At 37.1% G+C, this 16079-nt stretch overlaps 1 protein-coding gene across 1 annotated transcript in view; it reads left to right on the top strand.

Annotated features, from left to right (window-relative positions):
* The first annotated feature begins 971 nt into the window (after window positions 1–971).
* Window positions 972–16079, top strand: part of LPGAT1 (lysophosphatidylglycerol acyltransferase 1) — a 91725-nt gene continuing 76617 nt past the window's right edge. Inside the window, exon 1 of the mRNA XM_044674313.1 lies at window positions 972–1224. Coding sequence (XP_044530248.1) covers window positions 987–1224 — 238 coding nt within the window. The 5' untranslated portion in view covers window positions 972–986. The remainder of the gene's footprint in view (window positions 1225–16079) is intronic.

Below are 16079 nucleotides of genomic sequence, written 5' to 3'. Positions count from 1 at the left end.
CCATGACCCCGACTCCTCCTCCGGGCACAGCCGCCGCCGCCGCCGCCGCCGCCCCGCAGCATCGGGCCCCCAGCAGCCGGCTCCCGGCCCCGCTGGCCCCAGCCCCTCCTTCCCCTCCTCCTTCACCTCCGCCTCCTCCGCTTCTTCGTCCTCTTACTCCAGCCCGCGACTGCCAGTCCCCGGCGCTGCTGAAGGTGAGTCGGGGGCTCGGGCCGTGCTCCTCTCTCCCCTTTCTCATTACTCCTGCTTTCCCTTTCACCCCTTTTCATTCCCTCGCTCCTCCCTCTTACCTCCCCCACCCCCTCTATAAAAGAGCTCTTGCCTTTTCCCCTTCCCCTCATTCTCCCCTTTTCCTCTTCACGACGCCGGCCTTCTCTCTGTCCTTTTCCATCCTATCCCTCTCCTTCCCTCCATCAGCCTTTTTTGCTTTGGAGAGAGCGAGCCCCCCGTGGAGGACTAAGCGAATTGGCAGAGCCAGTAGAGGGGCTGGCGACTCCGGGGTCCGCAGGAACGGACAGAGGCTTGTGTCTATTTACACTTTGTTGCAGACTTTGTGGCATGGGAATCTTGAGGGTGGGTGTACCTGAAAGGTGGGAAGCTTGAGGGAAGTTGTGAGGTTTTTGCTTCTTTGGGGGGTGTAAGGGCAAAGGTTGTTAATAAAAAGCATTCAGAGTGGGGGTCATTTATTCGATTTGGAGTTTACATTCTCTTTTGCCAAATATATTATGAAACGCTGTGCACCTCAACAGCTCCTTGACCTTGCACGATTCCTCTTTCCCTTTTCTGTCCCCGCTGGAATTTCTCATAGAAATTACTGTGGATACTACACCTACTAGGCTTATTACTCTTTCCACCTCTTCCCCTGCGGACCTCGGACTTTCTTTTACATATTTTGTGATGGTCACTACGTAGGTGTTGAATTCATTTTAATTTATAAGTGGGCTTTCCTTTCACTACAGGAAGAGGCTTCAGACTCCAGGGTGAGAATGGCCATGACTTTAGAAGAAGTTCTGTGGATGTGCTTGACCTTTGTGAAAGCTGTCCTGAGGTTCGCCTTCATGGTCTCCAATAACCTGGTCGCCATTCCTTCCTACGTCTTCTATATCATAATACTTCAGCCTCTCCGTGTGCTAGACAGGAAGCTGTTCTGGTATATCGAAGGAATCATGTACAAGTGGCTTTTAGCAATGGTGGCTTCCTGGGGTTGGTGTGCAGGCTATACAGGTAAGATTGGAAACATCTTTATTTATTATTGGCTCATGTGACCAAGTTTAAATGTCATGAACCTAGGTTAGGGGTGCAGTACTCTGACTTTCAGATACTTTTATGTTTATGTAACAAAATGAATATGTTAATTAAAAACTGAAGAAATTTTGACAATTCAGTTAGGAATTGCATAGTATTTTAGGAAGCTTGGTGGAATTCTGGGCTGTACAACTATGTGATGAGAATCTTAATCATATATGCTTATGTAGATTATATATAGAAGAAGGGATAGCATATATAATCTTACATAATATGATTAAAGTCTAGCTTTCAAAATTGGCCCTCAAAAATTAACCCAACAGAAAAATGGAGTGGCTTGCAACATAAGGTACAGTGCCTACAGTGTGAAGATTAATAGGCTTATAGTCTATTAACAAAGATAAAAATTTTAGGGCAGGTAAATGATAACTTGCCTAGGTAGTGTGGTTTTAAAAAATGTATTAAGTACAATAATTTGATGTGGCAACAAGTTGTCATAAAGTGTTAGTGGAAATATGTCTCTTAATCTTAATTTGCATGCCATGTTTACCCTTGATTTAGTCTAAATTATTTTATTCTATATAAAGTTCTTTTAGGAGGTTTAAGATGAATAGTTAAGAGTGTTGAATAAATTCATGCTAAGAGCAATTAGTATACGTAATATTTAAAATAATTCCATTTCTACTTTGTAGAAATGAGTGAAAAGCATTATTTTTTTTTTCTGTTTTTGAGTCTCCCTATGCTCCCAGAACTTTTGTGCTTTGACTCTCAAGATTCTACGTTGCACATTAGGCAAGTGTTGATTTGTCTGGATCCAACTAAAAAAAGGCAGAAGTTTTTAGTATTGTTCTTAGACAGTAGGGTTCTATCTCTTAGATTCATAGAATTTATGAGCTGAAAGAGAGTAGAGGTCACACATCAGATGCTGTAATCAATAATTATGGATGTTTATAGCTGGAGAGTGCTGAGAGGATGGGTACTGTGTACGGCAGAGCAGTACCGCAGTTTCCATTTTTAAATTGTCTACCTCCTCTTTCCTGCCCAGACTATATCTGCAGATTTTATCCATATTTACAAGAAAAAGGATTGACAACATAGTCTTTTTGGAGTCTGAGCAGACTCTTGCTATATCAGAGGACTTGTGTTGTCTCAGATGAAACCTTTTTACTTTCCAGCAGAGGCACTTATTATTCTGCAAGAGCTGACGCCTCCGGGATAGTTTAATCTGTTGATTCCTTGTCATATTCCTTATCAAGATGTCCATACTCTTTGGAGACACTAGGTGAGCTTCCAGTGTTTTTTATAGGAGATGGTAGCAGTAGAACTGGTGTTAGAAAAGTGAAGCTCTGGCCTGTGGTGCTGAATTCTTACACAAGTTGCACCATAGTATTAGAGTTGCTTTGCCAGTGGAATACCTTGAGCTTTCCTAGCTATGCTATGTGGAATTGTGAGTTTTAATTCTTATTCATAATGCTTCATATTGCTTGTTGTAAATAAGTTCATCTATCCATAGTTATGGGTCCTGCAGGTTCACTGTCTTTAAACATAATGAAGTTGCTGCAGTCTTCTTGCTTGTGTGTATATGTGTCTGTGTTTGTACATAGTGGAAGAATTAGCATGATTGATGGTAAGGTTGACAAAATTAATTCAGTCTTGACCTTGAAACTCTAAGGAAGGTACTAGAGGTTCATGTTGATTATCCTTTGGCCATAGCATGGCTTTCAGTGTATTTTAAGCATATTTTCTTGGGGGTGTCTCTCCCTGCTGACTGCAGAACTATGTGGTTTCTTTCACCGCCTGCTTGGAAAGTAGTCTTGGCATGATATGCATATTCTAGTTTCTCTGAAGCATCTGCTGCACATTGTGCTGTTGCTTTTGACAACTTGATCAGTTTGATTTATTTAAATATGGAACTTTTTATAGAGTATATACTTAGTATTTTAATTGATTTTCCTGATAAATCTTTGCTCTATGGATAGCTAAATTGGAGTTCTTGCTGCAGCAGAAAATAGTCTTACAACATTGTAGTTTTATTGAAAGCCCGAGCTGAATTTAAAGAAATCAACTTAAATCATTTATTGATTGGAAAGGTCGCCTACCTCAAAAAGGCTCTTGAAGTGTTAAATTTTTTCCTCTGTGGATTATATCTTTATTTCCTCCCATTCCTTTAAGGGAGTAATGAGTTCTGCTGTGAAGTGGAAAGTTATTGCTTTCCTTCCTTATTCTGTCCTATGCTTATGCATAAGTTTCCTAAGTAGAATGACATTACTCTAGGGTTTCTTTTCAGTAGACATAGTAGATGTGCAATTCCATTCAAAATAAAGACTAGCTACTTTTATTGTTAAAGCACTTCTAAAAATATGACTAGCCTCATATATTTGTTTAGCCTTATAATGGGAAATGAAACAGTATGGAAACTTAAGGTTAAAAAATTCTAACATTCATGATGTTTAAGACCCTTACCTTCTGAAGAGATAAGGGCTAGGCAATGGGGATTAAGTGACTTGCCCAGGGTCACACAGGCAGGAAGAGGTCAAATTTGAACCTAGGACCTCCCATCTCTAGGCCTGGCTTGCAATCTACTGAGCCACCCAGCTGCCCCTAAGACATCAATTTTAGTAAGCACTTGTGGCAGTTTAGATGCTTTTACTTTTGGTGGATGGTAGAAAAAAATAATTTTACTCAAAAGGGGTTAGACCATTTGTTCAATATGTAAATGTGATATGCAGGTTTTCAGTCTTTTCTTAGAAAAATGTGTCATTTTAGCAATACACAAGTGCAATACGTTTTTAAAAAACAGTTTTTTTCCCCATCCATTTCCAGATCCATTTTCTTCTTGTCATTTGAAATTTTGTTAAGGGATGCTTTTATAAAACACAATATTTATCATATTCTCCCCAAAATGAGTTCTTAAAAGTACAAAAGAAATGTTCATATGTGTAAATTGGGTTCTAACTTTCATACATTCTCAGAATAGTCTCAAAATAGCTATTGGGTAAGCATTGGGCTAAGTTCTGTAAAACTGTGATCAGCATGTTTTTTCCAGCTTTGAATTCCCAGACCTATAATGGTGACCCTGAAATCAGGAGAAAGGAAAGTGGATTCTCTTTTTGCTTTTTTCTTATAACCTTTGGTCAAGAGACACTAGTTAAGTCCTCACTGTACCTTGAGGTTATTCATTCTACTCTTAAACTGCTTCTTTTTTCCCATTGTTCTTTAGTGGAGAGAGAGGAGTTGTTTTTTCTTCCTTTTTTTGTGCATTGCATATTGAAGAGCAATGTTCTTGCTACCTATGGTCCAAGATGTTAAGGACAAATGAAAAACACTACCAGAGAAAGAGTTAGGCCTAGATTTTCCTATTAAAAATTTTTTTTATGATAGCTAGATAGGGTTTTTTACCCTCGATTTAAATTTCAGGCTTAAGCTTGATTTTCAATAACATATTTTGTTTGAAAAGCCTTTTTTTTTTTGTTCCTTGCCATTGACAAGTTGATCCTGGTCTTTAGGCTATGCCAGTGGAACCTAGGCTCTGTCAGAAAGTGCAGATTAGTACAGAAAGTACTAATAACTTCTGTTGTCTTAAGGACCAGCCTACATTGGAGCACCAAAAAGCTGGCCTCCAGGAGTTGAGGTTTTTTCCTTAAAAAACTTTTTTTTTGGTCACTTCTTAGGAAAAGTATTGATTAGGGTATAAAAGAGTTGCAGTTAGCTAACTCATGGGTAGTATTCAGACTGATGAATTGTGGGTCTTTGAAGTATTGAAATTTTAAATCTGAATTACTTCATGCTTTACTGTTTTAGCTCACTTTGTAAATGTCTAGAGGATTTATGTAGAGTTACGTAAAGCTTGTGACTTGTATGTTGCAAAAGACTGGAAGTATTCTTTAATTTGTTGTCTATATTATTTGAATTATTTGCACTTAATAAAGTTTTAAAGAATTTACTTGTTAAATTTTACAAAGTGTATTTCTCACATTAACCTCATTAGATACACATCCCATGCAAATACTATTATTCCCATTTTAAAGATGAAGAAATTTAAGAATCAGAGATTGTCCAGGGTCATACAACTAATGAACAAAGGTATTTGAATCTAGAATTTCCTAATCATGTCTTTTTTTTTTTTTTAAACCCTTATCGTCTGTCTTGGAATCATTATTGTGTATTGGTTCTAAGGCAGAAGAGTGGTAAGGGCTAGGTAATGGGGGTTAAGTAACTTGCCCAGGGTCACACAGCTGGGAAGTGTCTGAGGTGAGATTTGAACCTAGGACCTCCCGTCTCTAGGTCTGGCTCTCATTCCACTGAACTACCCAGCTGCATCCCCTAATCATAAGTCTTCTAATGTTATCAGTTGAAGGTATAGTCAGAGTGCTTTACACACTTTTTAAAGAACTGTTTAAATAAATGCATGTTATGACTCTTAATATGACTGTTGTTATTACTTTGTCCAGGTATAATGAATTCTGTAAGACTGAGGAAAAAAAGTTCTTCATAAATTTAATATGTTACTTTTTCCCATGCTATATAAAATGTTTAGGTCTATCACACTAGAGATAAAAGTTCTTTGAGGGCAGGACCTTTTTTTGGTTGGAACCCAGCACTGTGTTTTGTATATATTCAAATACTCAAATAGATATGTGATTTAATTGATGTGACAATTTCCTTAACTGCCTGTTGATGGGTACCATCACATAAATTCACTGCAGGGGGTTCACCTTGTAATGGAGGCTTTATTCCCTTTATTTAACACAATGAGGCTATCAATGCAGCCCTTCTTCCTTGTTTGTACTTAATAAGCACTTAATAAATAAATTATTGAATTTAATTGACTAAGTAGGATGGTAGCAAAAGAATATAGTTTCCAGGAAGACTGTGTAACCTCTCTGGAAGTTCCAATGGATTGTAGAAATCCCTTTCTGGTTCTTGTATAAAGAGTTGAGTATTTATGAGAAAGAATGCTATTCACATCCAGAGAAAGAACTGTGGTAGTAGAAACACAGAAGGAAAACAACTTCTTGATCACATGGGTTGATGGGGATATGATTGGGGATATAAACTCTTAAGCCAATGATTCCCAAAGTGGGCGCCACCGCCCCCTGGTGGGTGCTGCAGCAATCCAGGGATCGGCGGTGATGGCCACAAGTGCATTTATCTTTCCTATTAATTGCTATTAAAATAAAAAAAAATTAATTTCCAGGGGGCTAAGTAATATTTTTTCTGGAAAGGGGGCGGTAGGCCAAAAAAAGTTTGGGAACCACTGCTCTAAGTGATCACTCTAATGCAAATATTAATAATATGGAAATAGGTCTTGGTCAGGGACATATGTAAAACCCAGTGGAATTACTCATTGGCTATGGTGGAGAGGTAGGGATAGAAGGAGGGGAGAGAAAGAACATGAATCATGTAACCATGGAAAAAATACCCTAAATTAATTAATTAAACAAAAATCTCCAAACAAGGTAAATAAATAAATAAAAATACAACTACAAAAAAAGAGTTGAGTATTAGTGGAAGTAGAAGAGAAGAGACTCATATGGTATCCAAACTGTAGGTCCCAGTCATGTACTCCCCCTTTGAAGTTCACATCTCTTGGACACATCCCAGCCTCTAGTAAATGAAAACTAATCTAATCTATGTGATAATTTTCACAATGAAGTAATATTTGTTCTGTGTCCAGTTACTTTATTTTTTTAAACCTTCACCTTCTGTCTTGGATTTGATACTAAGTATTGGTTCCAGGGCAGAAGAGCAGTAAGGGCTGAGTAGTTGGGGTCAAGTGACTTATCCAGGGCTGCACAGATAGGAATTGTCAGGCCAGATTTGAATTTAGGACTTCTAGTCTACAGGCCTGGTTACTTATTAAATATCACTAATTGTATTTTACTTTAGTAAAACATTTCTCTGCTCATATGTTCCTAGCAGTTCTCTAGTTTCATATAACTGATATAAAAGAATAAAATATTAGATTTTTTTTCTCCTTACAACTTGGGTAACAGAATGTGTCTTTAGACTTTCTCCTTTGAAAAAGAATTCAAAAAAATCATAAAATTTAGAGCTGGAGGTTAGAGCTCAGTTCATCATGCCTCTTTATTTTACAGATGAAGGAACTGAGTCTCAAAAAGAGGCCACTCAAGTGTCAGGGTCAACAATTTGAAACAAGACCTTCTGATCCCAAATTCAGTACTCTTTTTGAGCTGACACCGTTTTGATGTAATTTAAAATCATAGAGTATTTGGAACTAACTTAAAATTACTGTGACTACAAATTTATCTTTGTTAAAGGACCAAAATAAGGATCTTTTTATAGTGGGCCTCCACACATGTTGGCATTCTGAAAGTTTTCAGTTTTCCTATCCATTTATCCTTGTGAATTTGGGACATACAATATTTATTCCTAAAGTTACTCCTATAGCACATGAAGTGATATCAGATGTAGTGAATTAATGTGAAATGCATATTTAAAGACCACTTTGAGTGTATGATTGCTTTATGCTATACACTTTAGGAAAATATCACAGCTTGCTTAGCTCTTAATCCTTAGGAAAAATAAAAACTCAATTAAATTTTTACTTTTTGACTATTCAACAATACATTGCCATTAAAGGGGAGAGTCTGAATGGTGTTCTTCCTTACTCAATGCTGACTTTATGACCAAACACTCAGATATGTGCTGTCTTTTGTTTTTTAATGGTAGGTATTCTAGTTAGACCAAAGGTAGTTAAAGCAAATAAAACAAATCTGTTTACTAGATCTATGACTTAGAGGTATCCTGAATGTGACCTGATTTCAAAGAGAGAATAGTGTAATCTCCAATTTTAAAAAAGCATTTAAAAAAGTTTACAAAGAAATTTAAAGTAATAGTGCTAGGATAGTGAATTGTATAAATCTGGGAGGAAAAGTGAAGAAATTCATTGAAAGTCACTACCTTGTCCCTAGTTCTTTTTATTGTCTTTTGAGTGGAAAGGATTTATGTAAGCTTATGTAATGGCTATGAGGTAACACTATAATCTCTCTAAATTGGTGTATTTTTAAGAAGGCTATGTGCTTAATAGTGGGATATGTAGCCTTGAATTAAGGGTCTTGGTATGTACAACTTGCCCTGAAAATATATGCAGGTTCTCTCATTCTTTCTGTCAAAGGGTAATCCAGATATGCAGAGAGAAAAGTAACTTAAACCACATTTGCCAGCCGGAGGTGTGGGCAGATAGTTTTGCTAGCATATAGAGAAATGGAGTTTCTTTTGGATAATATCGCTTTGTAAATCAGCAAAAGAAGGAAGATATTCTGATTACAGATAAGTGTATACAGTTTCTTTATAGTCATCAGTTAATGAAGTGACTAGTATGCTGGTTTCTACAGATAAAAAAGACAAATAAAATAATCCTGCCCTTTGTCAGGGAAAATAAGTACACACATAAACGAATATGATACGTACAAAGTAAGTACAAAATAATTTTGGAGGGGGTTAGGTGGCTTTGGCAGCTGGGAGGCCCAGGAAAAACCCAAATAAGAATTGGCATGGGGCAGCTAGGTGGTGCATTGGATAGAGCACTGAGCAGAGTCAGAAAGGTCTGAGTTTAAATGCAGCCTTAGACACAAGGCATTTGACCCTGGGCAAGTCACTTAACCCCTATTTGCCTCAGTTCCTTGACTGCAAAATGAGTACATACTGGAGCAGGAAATGACAAAGCACTTGACTGTCTTTGCCAAGAAAACCTCATGGACAAATCCATGGGATCATGAAGCCTGAACAACTGCAGGAAGCAGCACATAAGCTAAAATTTGAAGGAAGTTAGGGATTCTGAGATGTAGATATCAAGAGGAAGTATATAATTTGTGGAAGGGACAGCCTTTACAAAGTCAGAGAAGGAAGACGGAATGTAATATGCACAGATCATTAGGTAGGCTACTTTGTTTAGATAATAGAGTGCATGAAGAGACAATCTTGAAAGCTTGACTGAAACCAGATTGTGAAAGGTTTTTGTATTTGAACAGATGAGTTTATATTTTATCCTAGTGACAAGAACAAAGCATTGGAGCTTTTTGAGCAAGGGATGACATGGTTAGATCTGTGTTTTAGGACTAGCATTTTAGGAGTAGCTTGTGTGGAAGACGGAATGGGAAAGGAAGAAGCAAGGCAACCAATTAAGAGACACTTGTCCAGATGAGAACTTCCATGGTGTTGACTGTGTGGGTGGAAAGGTTACTCTTATCTAATATTGCAAAAGAATTTGGTCTTAGAAAGAAAAATGAAGCAAGAAATGAATGAACCACTTTCAGGCCATTTTTCTTCTTTGACAGGGTACTATATTGGTGGCTGATCTAAATATTCCTACTATAGGTAATGGAAAAGCTGGAGAAGTAATATGGGAAGGAGATAACATGCTTCAGGAAGCCGATTTTCCAATTGTTTTATCTTCAGCTTGGTGGTCAAAGGACTTAAAACATTTTGGTCACAAACTATACCTGTAAACTCTTTTCTCCTACCCTTTGTTTATTTGGCTGCTGTATTAAAGGGCAGAAAGTATAATTTTCTGATAAATGAATTTGTTTTGTATTTGTATGTCAGAAATAATAAATAGTACTACTTCAGACCTTCATTTTGTTTCAATTCTAGAAACATTTTTAAAAAGGCCTGCACAAAAATGGCAGAAAGATTATTTTTCTTTGTAATTAATTAGAAATAATATGGCAGCATATATCCTTTTTCATCATGAATCCATTGTAATTCTGAATTCTTGCCTTGCTGATAATAGTTAAGCCATTTACAGCTTATCATCATATATTGTTGTTACTGTGTACAATGTTTTTCTGGTTCTACTCTTTTCACTTTTCATCCCTTCATAGAAATCTTTCCAGGTTTATTTTTCTACAAACGTTTTTTTACAATGAGAATAAAATTTAAACATTGCCCTTCACCACCCTTGTCCTCCCCTCTTTGTATTGATTTTTCTTGCCACTTTATGTTAGTAATTTGCCCCATTCTATCTCTCCCTTCCCTTTTCTCTCTATGCAGCCCTCTCTTTCAGCCCTTAATTGTTTTTTTACATGTCATTCATATGCATACATATATCATACATATATATCATTCCATATAATCACATTTACATATATATCATATCATCATAATCAGCTTTTCCACCTTCTTTCTGAGTAAATTCCTTCTATCTTCTCTACTACTAAGTGTAATTTTTGAGAATTACAGAAATCCTTTTTCCATGTAGACATATAAACGTTTTTACCTTAGTGAGTCCCTTAAATTTTCTCTTTCTTATTTACCTTTCTGGGCTTCTCTTATGTCTCATATTTGGCCTTCAAATTTTTTGTTTAGATCTGGCTTATTTCTCAGGAATGCTTGGAAATCTTCTATCTTATTTAATGGCCATTTTCCCCCTGAAAGAATATACTCAGTTTTGCTGGATAGGTGACTCTGGGTTGTAAACCCAAATCATTTGCCTTCCTGAATATCATATTCCATGCCTTCTAATCCTTTAATGTAGAAGCTGCTAGATCCTGTGTGACCCCGATTGCAGCTCCATGGTATTTGAATGGTTCCTTTCTGGCTGTTTGAAGTATTTTTACCTCGACTTGGTGGCTCTTGAATTTAGCTATTACATTCCTGAAGTTATTGATTGAGGATTTCTTTCTGGATGCAATCTGTGAATTCTTTCAATTTCAATTTTATTTTCTTGTTTGAGGATCTCTGGGCATTTCTCTTTGGTAATTTCTTGAAATATGATATCCAGGGTTTTTTCTTCATCATGGCTTTCCAGTAGATCAATAATTCTCAGATTGTCTCTCCTGGATGTATTTTCTAGGTCAGTTGTTATTTCAGTAAGACATTTCATTTTTTCCTTTGTTTTTTTTTATTCCTTTGATTCTGCTTTATTGTTTCTTGATTTCTCATGAAATCATTAGTTTCTTGATGGTCAATTCTGATTTTTAAGGTCTGGTTTTCCTCTGTCATTTTTTGGTTCTTTTATAATGGGCCCATTTCTTCTTGCATCACTTTCATTTCTCTTTCCTACTTTCCCTCTGCTTCTCTTAATTGTTTTTTGAAGTTTTTTTTTTTTGAGCTCTTCCAGACTCTGTGTCCAATCCATATTTTTCTTTTGGACTTTGCATGTGTTTCCTTTGCTTTCGCCGTCCTCTTCTGTGACTGCATCTTGCTCTGTCTCCATAAAAGTTCTTTAGAGTTAGGTGCTTTTTTTGTTGTTTTCTCATTTTTCCCATCTAATTATAGATAGGCTCTTTTTTCTAGGAAGTACCTTTTTAAATTTACTTCATTCCTTCATTGATGTTATTTTCGGCTTATTTTCTGGGTTGTTACTAGTTTACCAGATGGTTTGAAGGCTGAGAGATCTGAGAGCCCCCTCCCCCTGCTGATTCAATTGACCCTTGAGATGCTGACAGCTTAAAGACTTTCCTTAGGCTTGGGTGTAAGCTTTTGATCTCAGTCTAAACTTGATTAGGCCAGGGGTTGATCCAATTCTACCCCCAGGCTTAGGCACAAAGTTTTGGTCTCAAGGTGTTCTAGGTTCAATCAGGCACACCCTTGGTTGCCCTGTCCCAGATCTCCATCCTTAGTTTTTGGCAAAAAAATCCTGGGAAGGCTGCCCTGAGAGCCATGTCCTCACCCCAAACTATGGATTATGTCCTCATTTTAAACACAGACTGGGATTCCTGGCTTTGCTCTGGGCCCACAAAGATCAGCCTCCTTCAGCCTAGATTGCCCTGGGCTGGGACTCCGGACTTCTCCATAGGTTTGAAATTTCAAGGGGTGTGGGTTGGCTTAGACCACTGTTTGCCCTAGCAGGATCTCAGGGTCTGCCTGTTAGGTAGGGACCTGTGAGAGCAGATGTGGTTTGGGGGTGGGGGTTGTGTTTTGCTTTTGGCTTGCTCTTCACTCGCTGCTATAGCCTCCTGTTAGTTCTACTCCCCTATTATTTCAGATGGTCTCTGCCTACCTTTTGGGTTTTGAAGGTTGTTTTACTCTATCTCTTTGTTGGTTCTTTCACTCCTGTATTCATTTTGTGACAATATTTTATTCTTGGTTGGAGAGGATTTTTGTGGTGAAACAGCGCTGCTATTCTAGTTACTCCTCCATCTTGGCTCCACCCCTGGAATCCTCTACAAACATTTTTAAAGCACTTGTGGTGTCTAAGGGCACTGTAGTATTAGGTACTAGAAAAAGAAAACATGAAGTAAAACTCTACTTATCCCAAATTAGTTTACAATCTAAGTCTTATGTAATAATTAACATGAGAAATAACCCTCAAATTCCAAGCTATTGAAACTATTGATTCTCCAGCTTGACTAGTCCAAGGATTTATAACAATTATAACTTATTATAAGAAGAAAGATTACCAAAATTAATGCAAGTATAATAATATAGCTTATTGCATCTGAAGCAACAAGACTGAACATATTTAAAGTATAGGCATTTTCACATGATAAATATTAATATTCTACTGTACTTTGAACTACTCAGAAGACCCGAGACTATATCTCGAAAATTAATGCTTTAAACTAGTTCTCTTTATTTCTTCTTTCTAAATTGGAGATTAATTTGCATTTCAATCTAGTCATTTTCTTAAAAAAAAAGACAATTTTTGGAGTTGTAGTTAAAATATACCTGTTTATCTTAAAGTAGAATAAAAATGAATCTTTCTAAAGAATTTCCTCTTAATCTCATGTCGCGCAGAAATACTCTCCCACAAACTCCTCCTTCAATACTATCTCTGATAATGAGATAGTCTAGGTAAATTACTCTATATGCTCTTTTGATTGCATCCTTTTCCATGGCAGATTGTCCCCACTGTCAGCACAACCTTCTCTCTTACCTACTAACGTCTTCCTCTTTCCCTACAAATATGTACTCATGTTTCTTCTGACTTGAAAAAATATTTCTTGAGTTGTCAACCACTTCTAGCTGCCACCCAGATTCCTTCTCTTTCCTAGCTATTCTCCGTGAGAAAGCCTTTTATACTCTGTGCTTCTACTTTCTCTCTTAAAAAACTCTTGAAATTTGTCAGAAACTTTTGTCTCCAAAGTTGCGATTGATCTCTTAATTGCCAAATCTAATGGCCTTTTTGCAGTCATCTTTCTTGACCTCTGTGCAGCCCTTGATGCTTTTTATCACCATCTCCTGAATATTCTCTAGATTTACTCCTGGTTTTCCTAATAAATCTGCCCATTCCTTCTCAGTCTCCTTTGCTAGATCTTCATCCAAGTCATGCTCATAATTATGGGTGTTCCTAAGGCTCTGTCCTAGGCCCCCTTCTCTTTTCCTCTAGACAGTTGTTTTGTTGGTGATCTAATCAGTTCAGTTTCCACAGGTTCAGTTATCTCTGTGCAGATTATTCCTCAACCTGTATAAACATTCTTGGTTCTATACTTATGTCAGGCCTTCCATTACCAGTTTAGTTTCCCTTTAGGTATTTTGAACTTGATATGTCATAATATCTCAAACTCAGCACGTCTAAGATAGAACTTAGTATCTTTTCCCCAAAATTCTCTCCTCTTCTTAATTTCCCTGTCTCTGTTGAGGTCACAACTCAGTCACCTAGGCTCGAAACTTCAGTCTTCAACTCCTCTCCAGTACCTAGACTAGTATATCCAGAACATGACAAGTCTTGTTTCTACCTTCACAACATTTCATATATGTCCCCTCTCCACTTGTAGAACCACTACCCAATACAGGCTCTCGTGTTACCTTTTCTTTGGGCAACGCCAATAGCTTTTTAATTGGTCTCCTTTTCTCAAGCCTCACCTCAATCTGATCTATCTTCCTTCCACTGTGCTATCAAGTAGTTTTCCTACAACCCAGGAAACCTCTCTCTGTTCATTATGCTTATTTGGCTCTTTCTCTAGGATCAGATTTAAAACTCCATTTGGTGTTTAAAAAGCTCTCGGGTTCTCTCATGTCTTTTCAGTTTTCTTATATTTTGCTATTCTCCATACACTCTATGATTTAGCTCTGCTGGCCTACTTGCTGTTCCTGGCACATCTCTCATGTCTCTGCCCTTTTAGCAGCTGTTAGCATATCTGGAATGCTCTGTCCCCTCACCTCCACCTCTTACCTTCCCATGGTTTCCTTTAACACTTAAGCTCAAATCCTACACTCTGCAGAAGAGCTTTCCTAAGATCCCCTAATGCTGGTGCTTTCCCTCAGGCAGTGCTTCATATACTCTGTATATATCATGAATTCAAAGATATTATTTACATTTTGTCTCTGGTAGAATGTGAGGTCCCAGAGAGCAGGGACAGCATTGTTATCTTCCTTTGTGTCCCCAGAATGGAGCTCTTGGCGTATAGTAAGCACTTAATAAATGCTCCTTGACTGATTTCTGATAGACAAATCAGTCACCAAAGACATGATTAGTCATAGTTGAAAAATAGTTACAAACTTCATTAATTAGAAAAAGTGTTTTACCAGCTTTTGTTCTTTGAAATTAGAGAATCCCAAAGGCAAATCACCTTAACAAGAGCCTTAATCAAAAAAGTTTTTTTTTCCCAAATTTTATATATTATAACAAACTGGCAGAAAAACATTTTTGTTTATATGTATATATAAAGATTAATCAACCATCTGGAAACTATTAGATTAGATCTTCAATTAATAAAGTCTCTTTTTATTTGAAGGACAACCCATGCGACAGTGAGGTGGCTCAATGGAGATGGGAGACTATGGGTTCAAATCTGGCCTCAGATGTTTTCTAACTGTATGACACTGTGCCTTTCTAACTGTATGACACTTATCCCCACTTACCTATACCTTATTGCTTTTTAGCCTTGGCAGCCTTGGAATTCATACTTAATATCATACTTAATGTCAATTCTAAAACAGATTAGGATTTAAAAAAAAATAAAAAGGAGAAACCAAAATGCATTGTAAATTCCCGAATTATTTTTTTAAGTGGAAGTGTTCCTTTTGTTATATAGTATAGTACTTTAAACTTAGGACAACAAATAAATATGGCATATCTTAGAGTGTTGAAGTTGGTCAAATTTTGTTATCCTTTCCTACTCAGTCATTGCTAGTGTCTCCCTACCTTTTTAACAATTCACCGCAGTCTTTTCTCTAAATCCTTTGCCATTCAAACCTAGAAATAAGCTGATAGGTATTTGTGCTTACTGGGGTAATTTGCTTTGGCAGAATTGAACATAATTGTTTCTCTTATAAATGTATTTTTAAACATTTTTCTGATTTTGGCATGAAAGATTTTATTCCTTTGGTTAAAGGAATTTGAGGCATTATTAAGAAGGTAAAGGGATATTGAGAAGTGTTAGGGAAAGAATTACCTATATTTAGTTAGCAGACATAGATCTGGGTTATGCAAATTTTGTTCACACTTATGAATGGAATATGATAATCTCCATTTTTATCACCTTTATTTGCTATCCACAACTGTTCTTTGTGAAATAAAGGAAAGGATGAGGCATTAGACTTTGACCTTTTGCTTCTGGGAAGAGAATGAAGAATAGAGGGCAGACTGGGGTCATGGCAAACTTTAGAAAGAGGGGAGATTTCTTTGACTAACTTGTTTTTTAGGAACTCAGTAACTTCATACTTCTCCATGAGAGGCCAAAGCCCCTACAGGGTGAAAGTTTTCCATGTTTCAAAATTACCTGGTTCCCTTCCTCCCCCTCTCCCCAAATGCCCATTTCCCTAGTGTTTGTTGCCAGGAAAGCAATGTGATTGAATGAGTAGAGAAATTCATTGTATAGGGATTTGTTGATCAGTTTTAGACATTTAAGGTTTTCTTAAGCAAGACAAGTCTTGTTACTTTATTCTTTTGGTACTGGTATACTCAGGAAAGTATATTGCACAGT

This window comes from Gracilinanus agilis, chromosome 4 (assembly GCF_016433145.1).
Source record: "Gracilinanus agilis isolate LMUSP501 chromosome 4, AgileGrace, whole genome shotgun sequence".
Taxonomy (NCBI): Eukaryota; Metazoa; Chordata; class Mammalia; order Didelphimorphia; family Didelphidae; genus Gracilinanus; species Gracilinanus agilis.
Note: the sequence above shows the minus strand (reverse complement) of the source record. Positions and strands in the feature narration are given on the sequence as shown.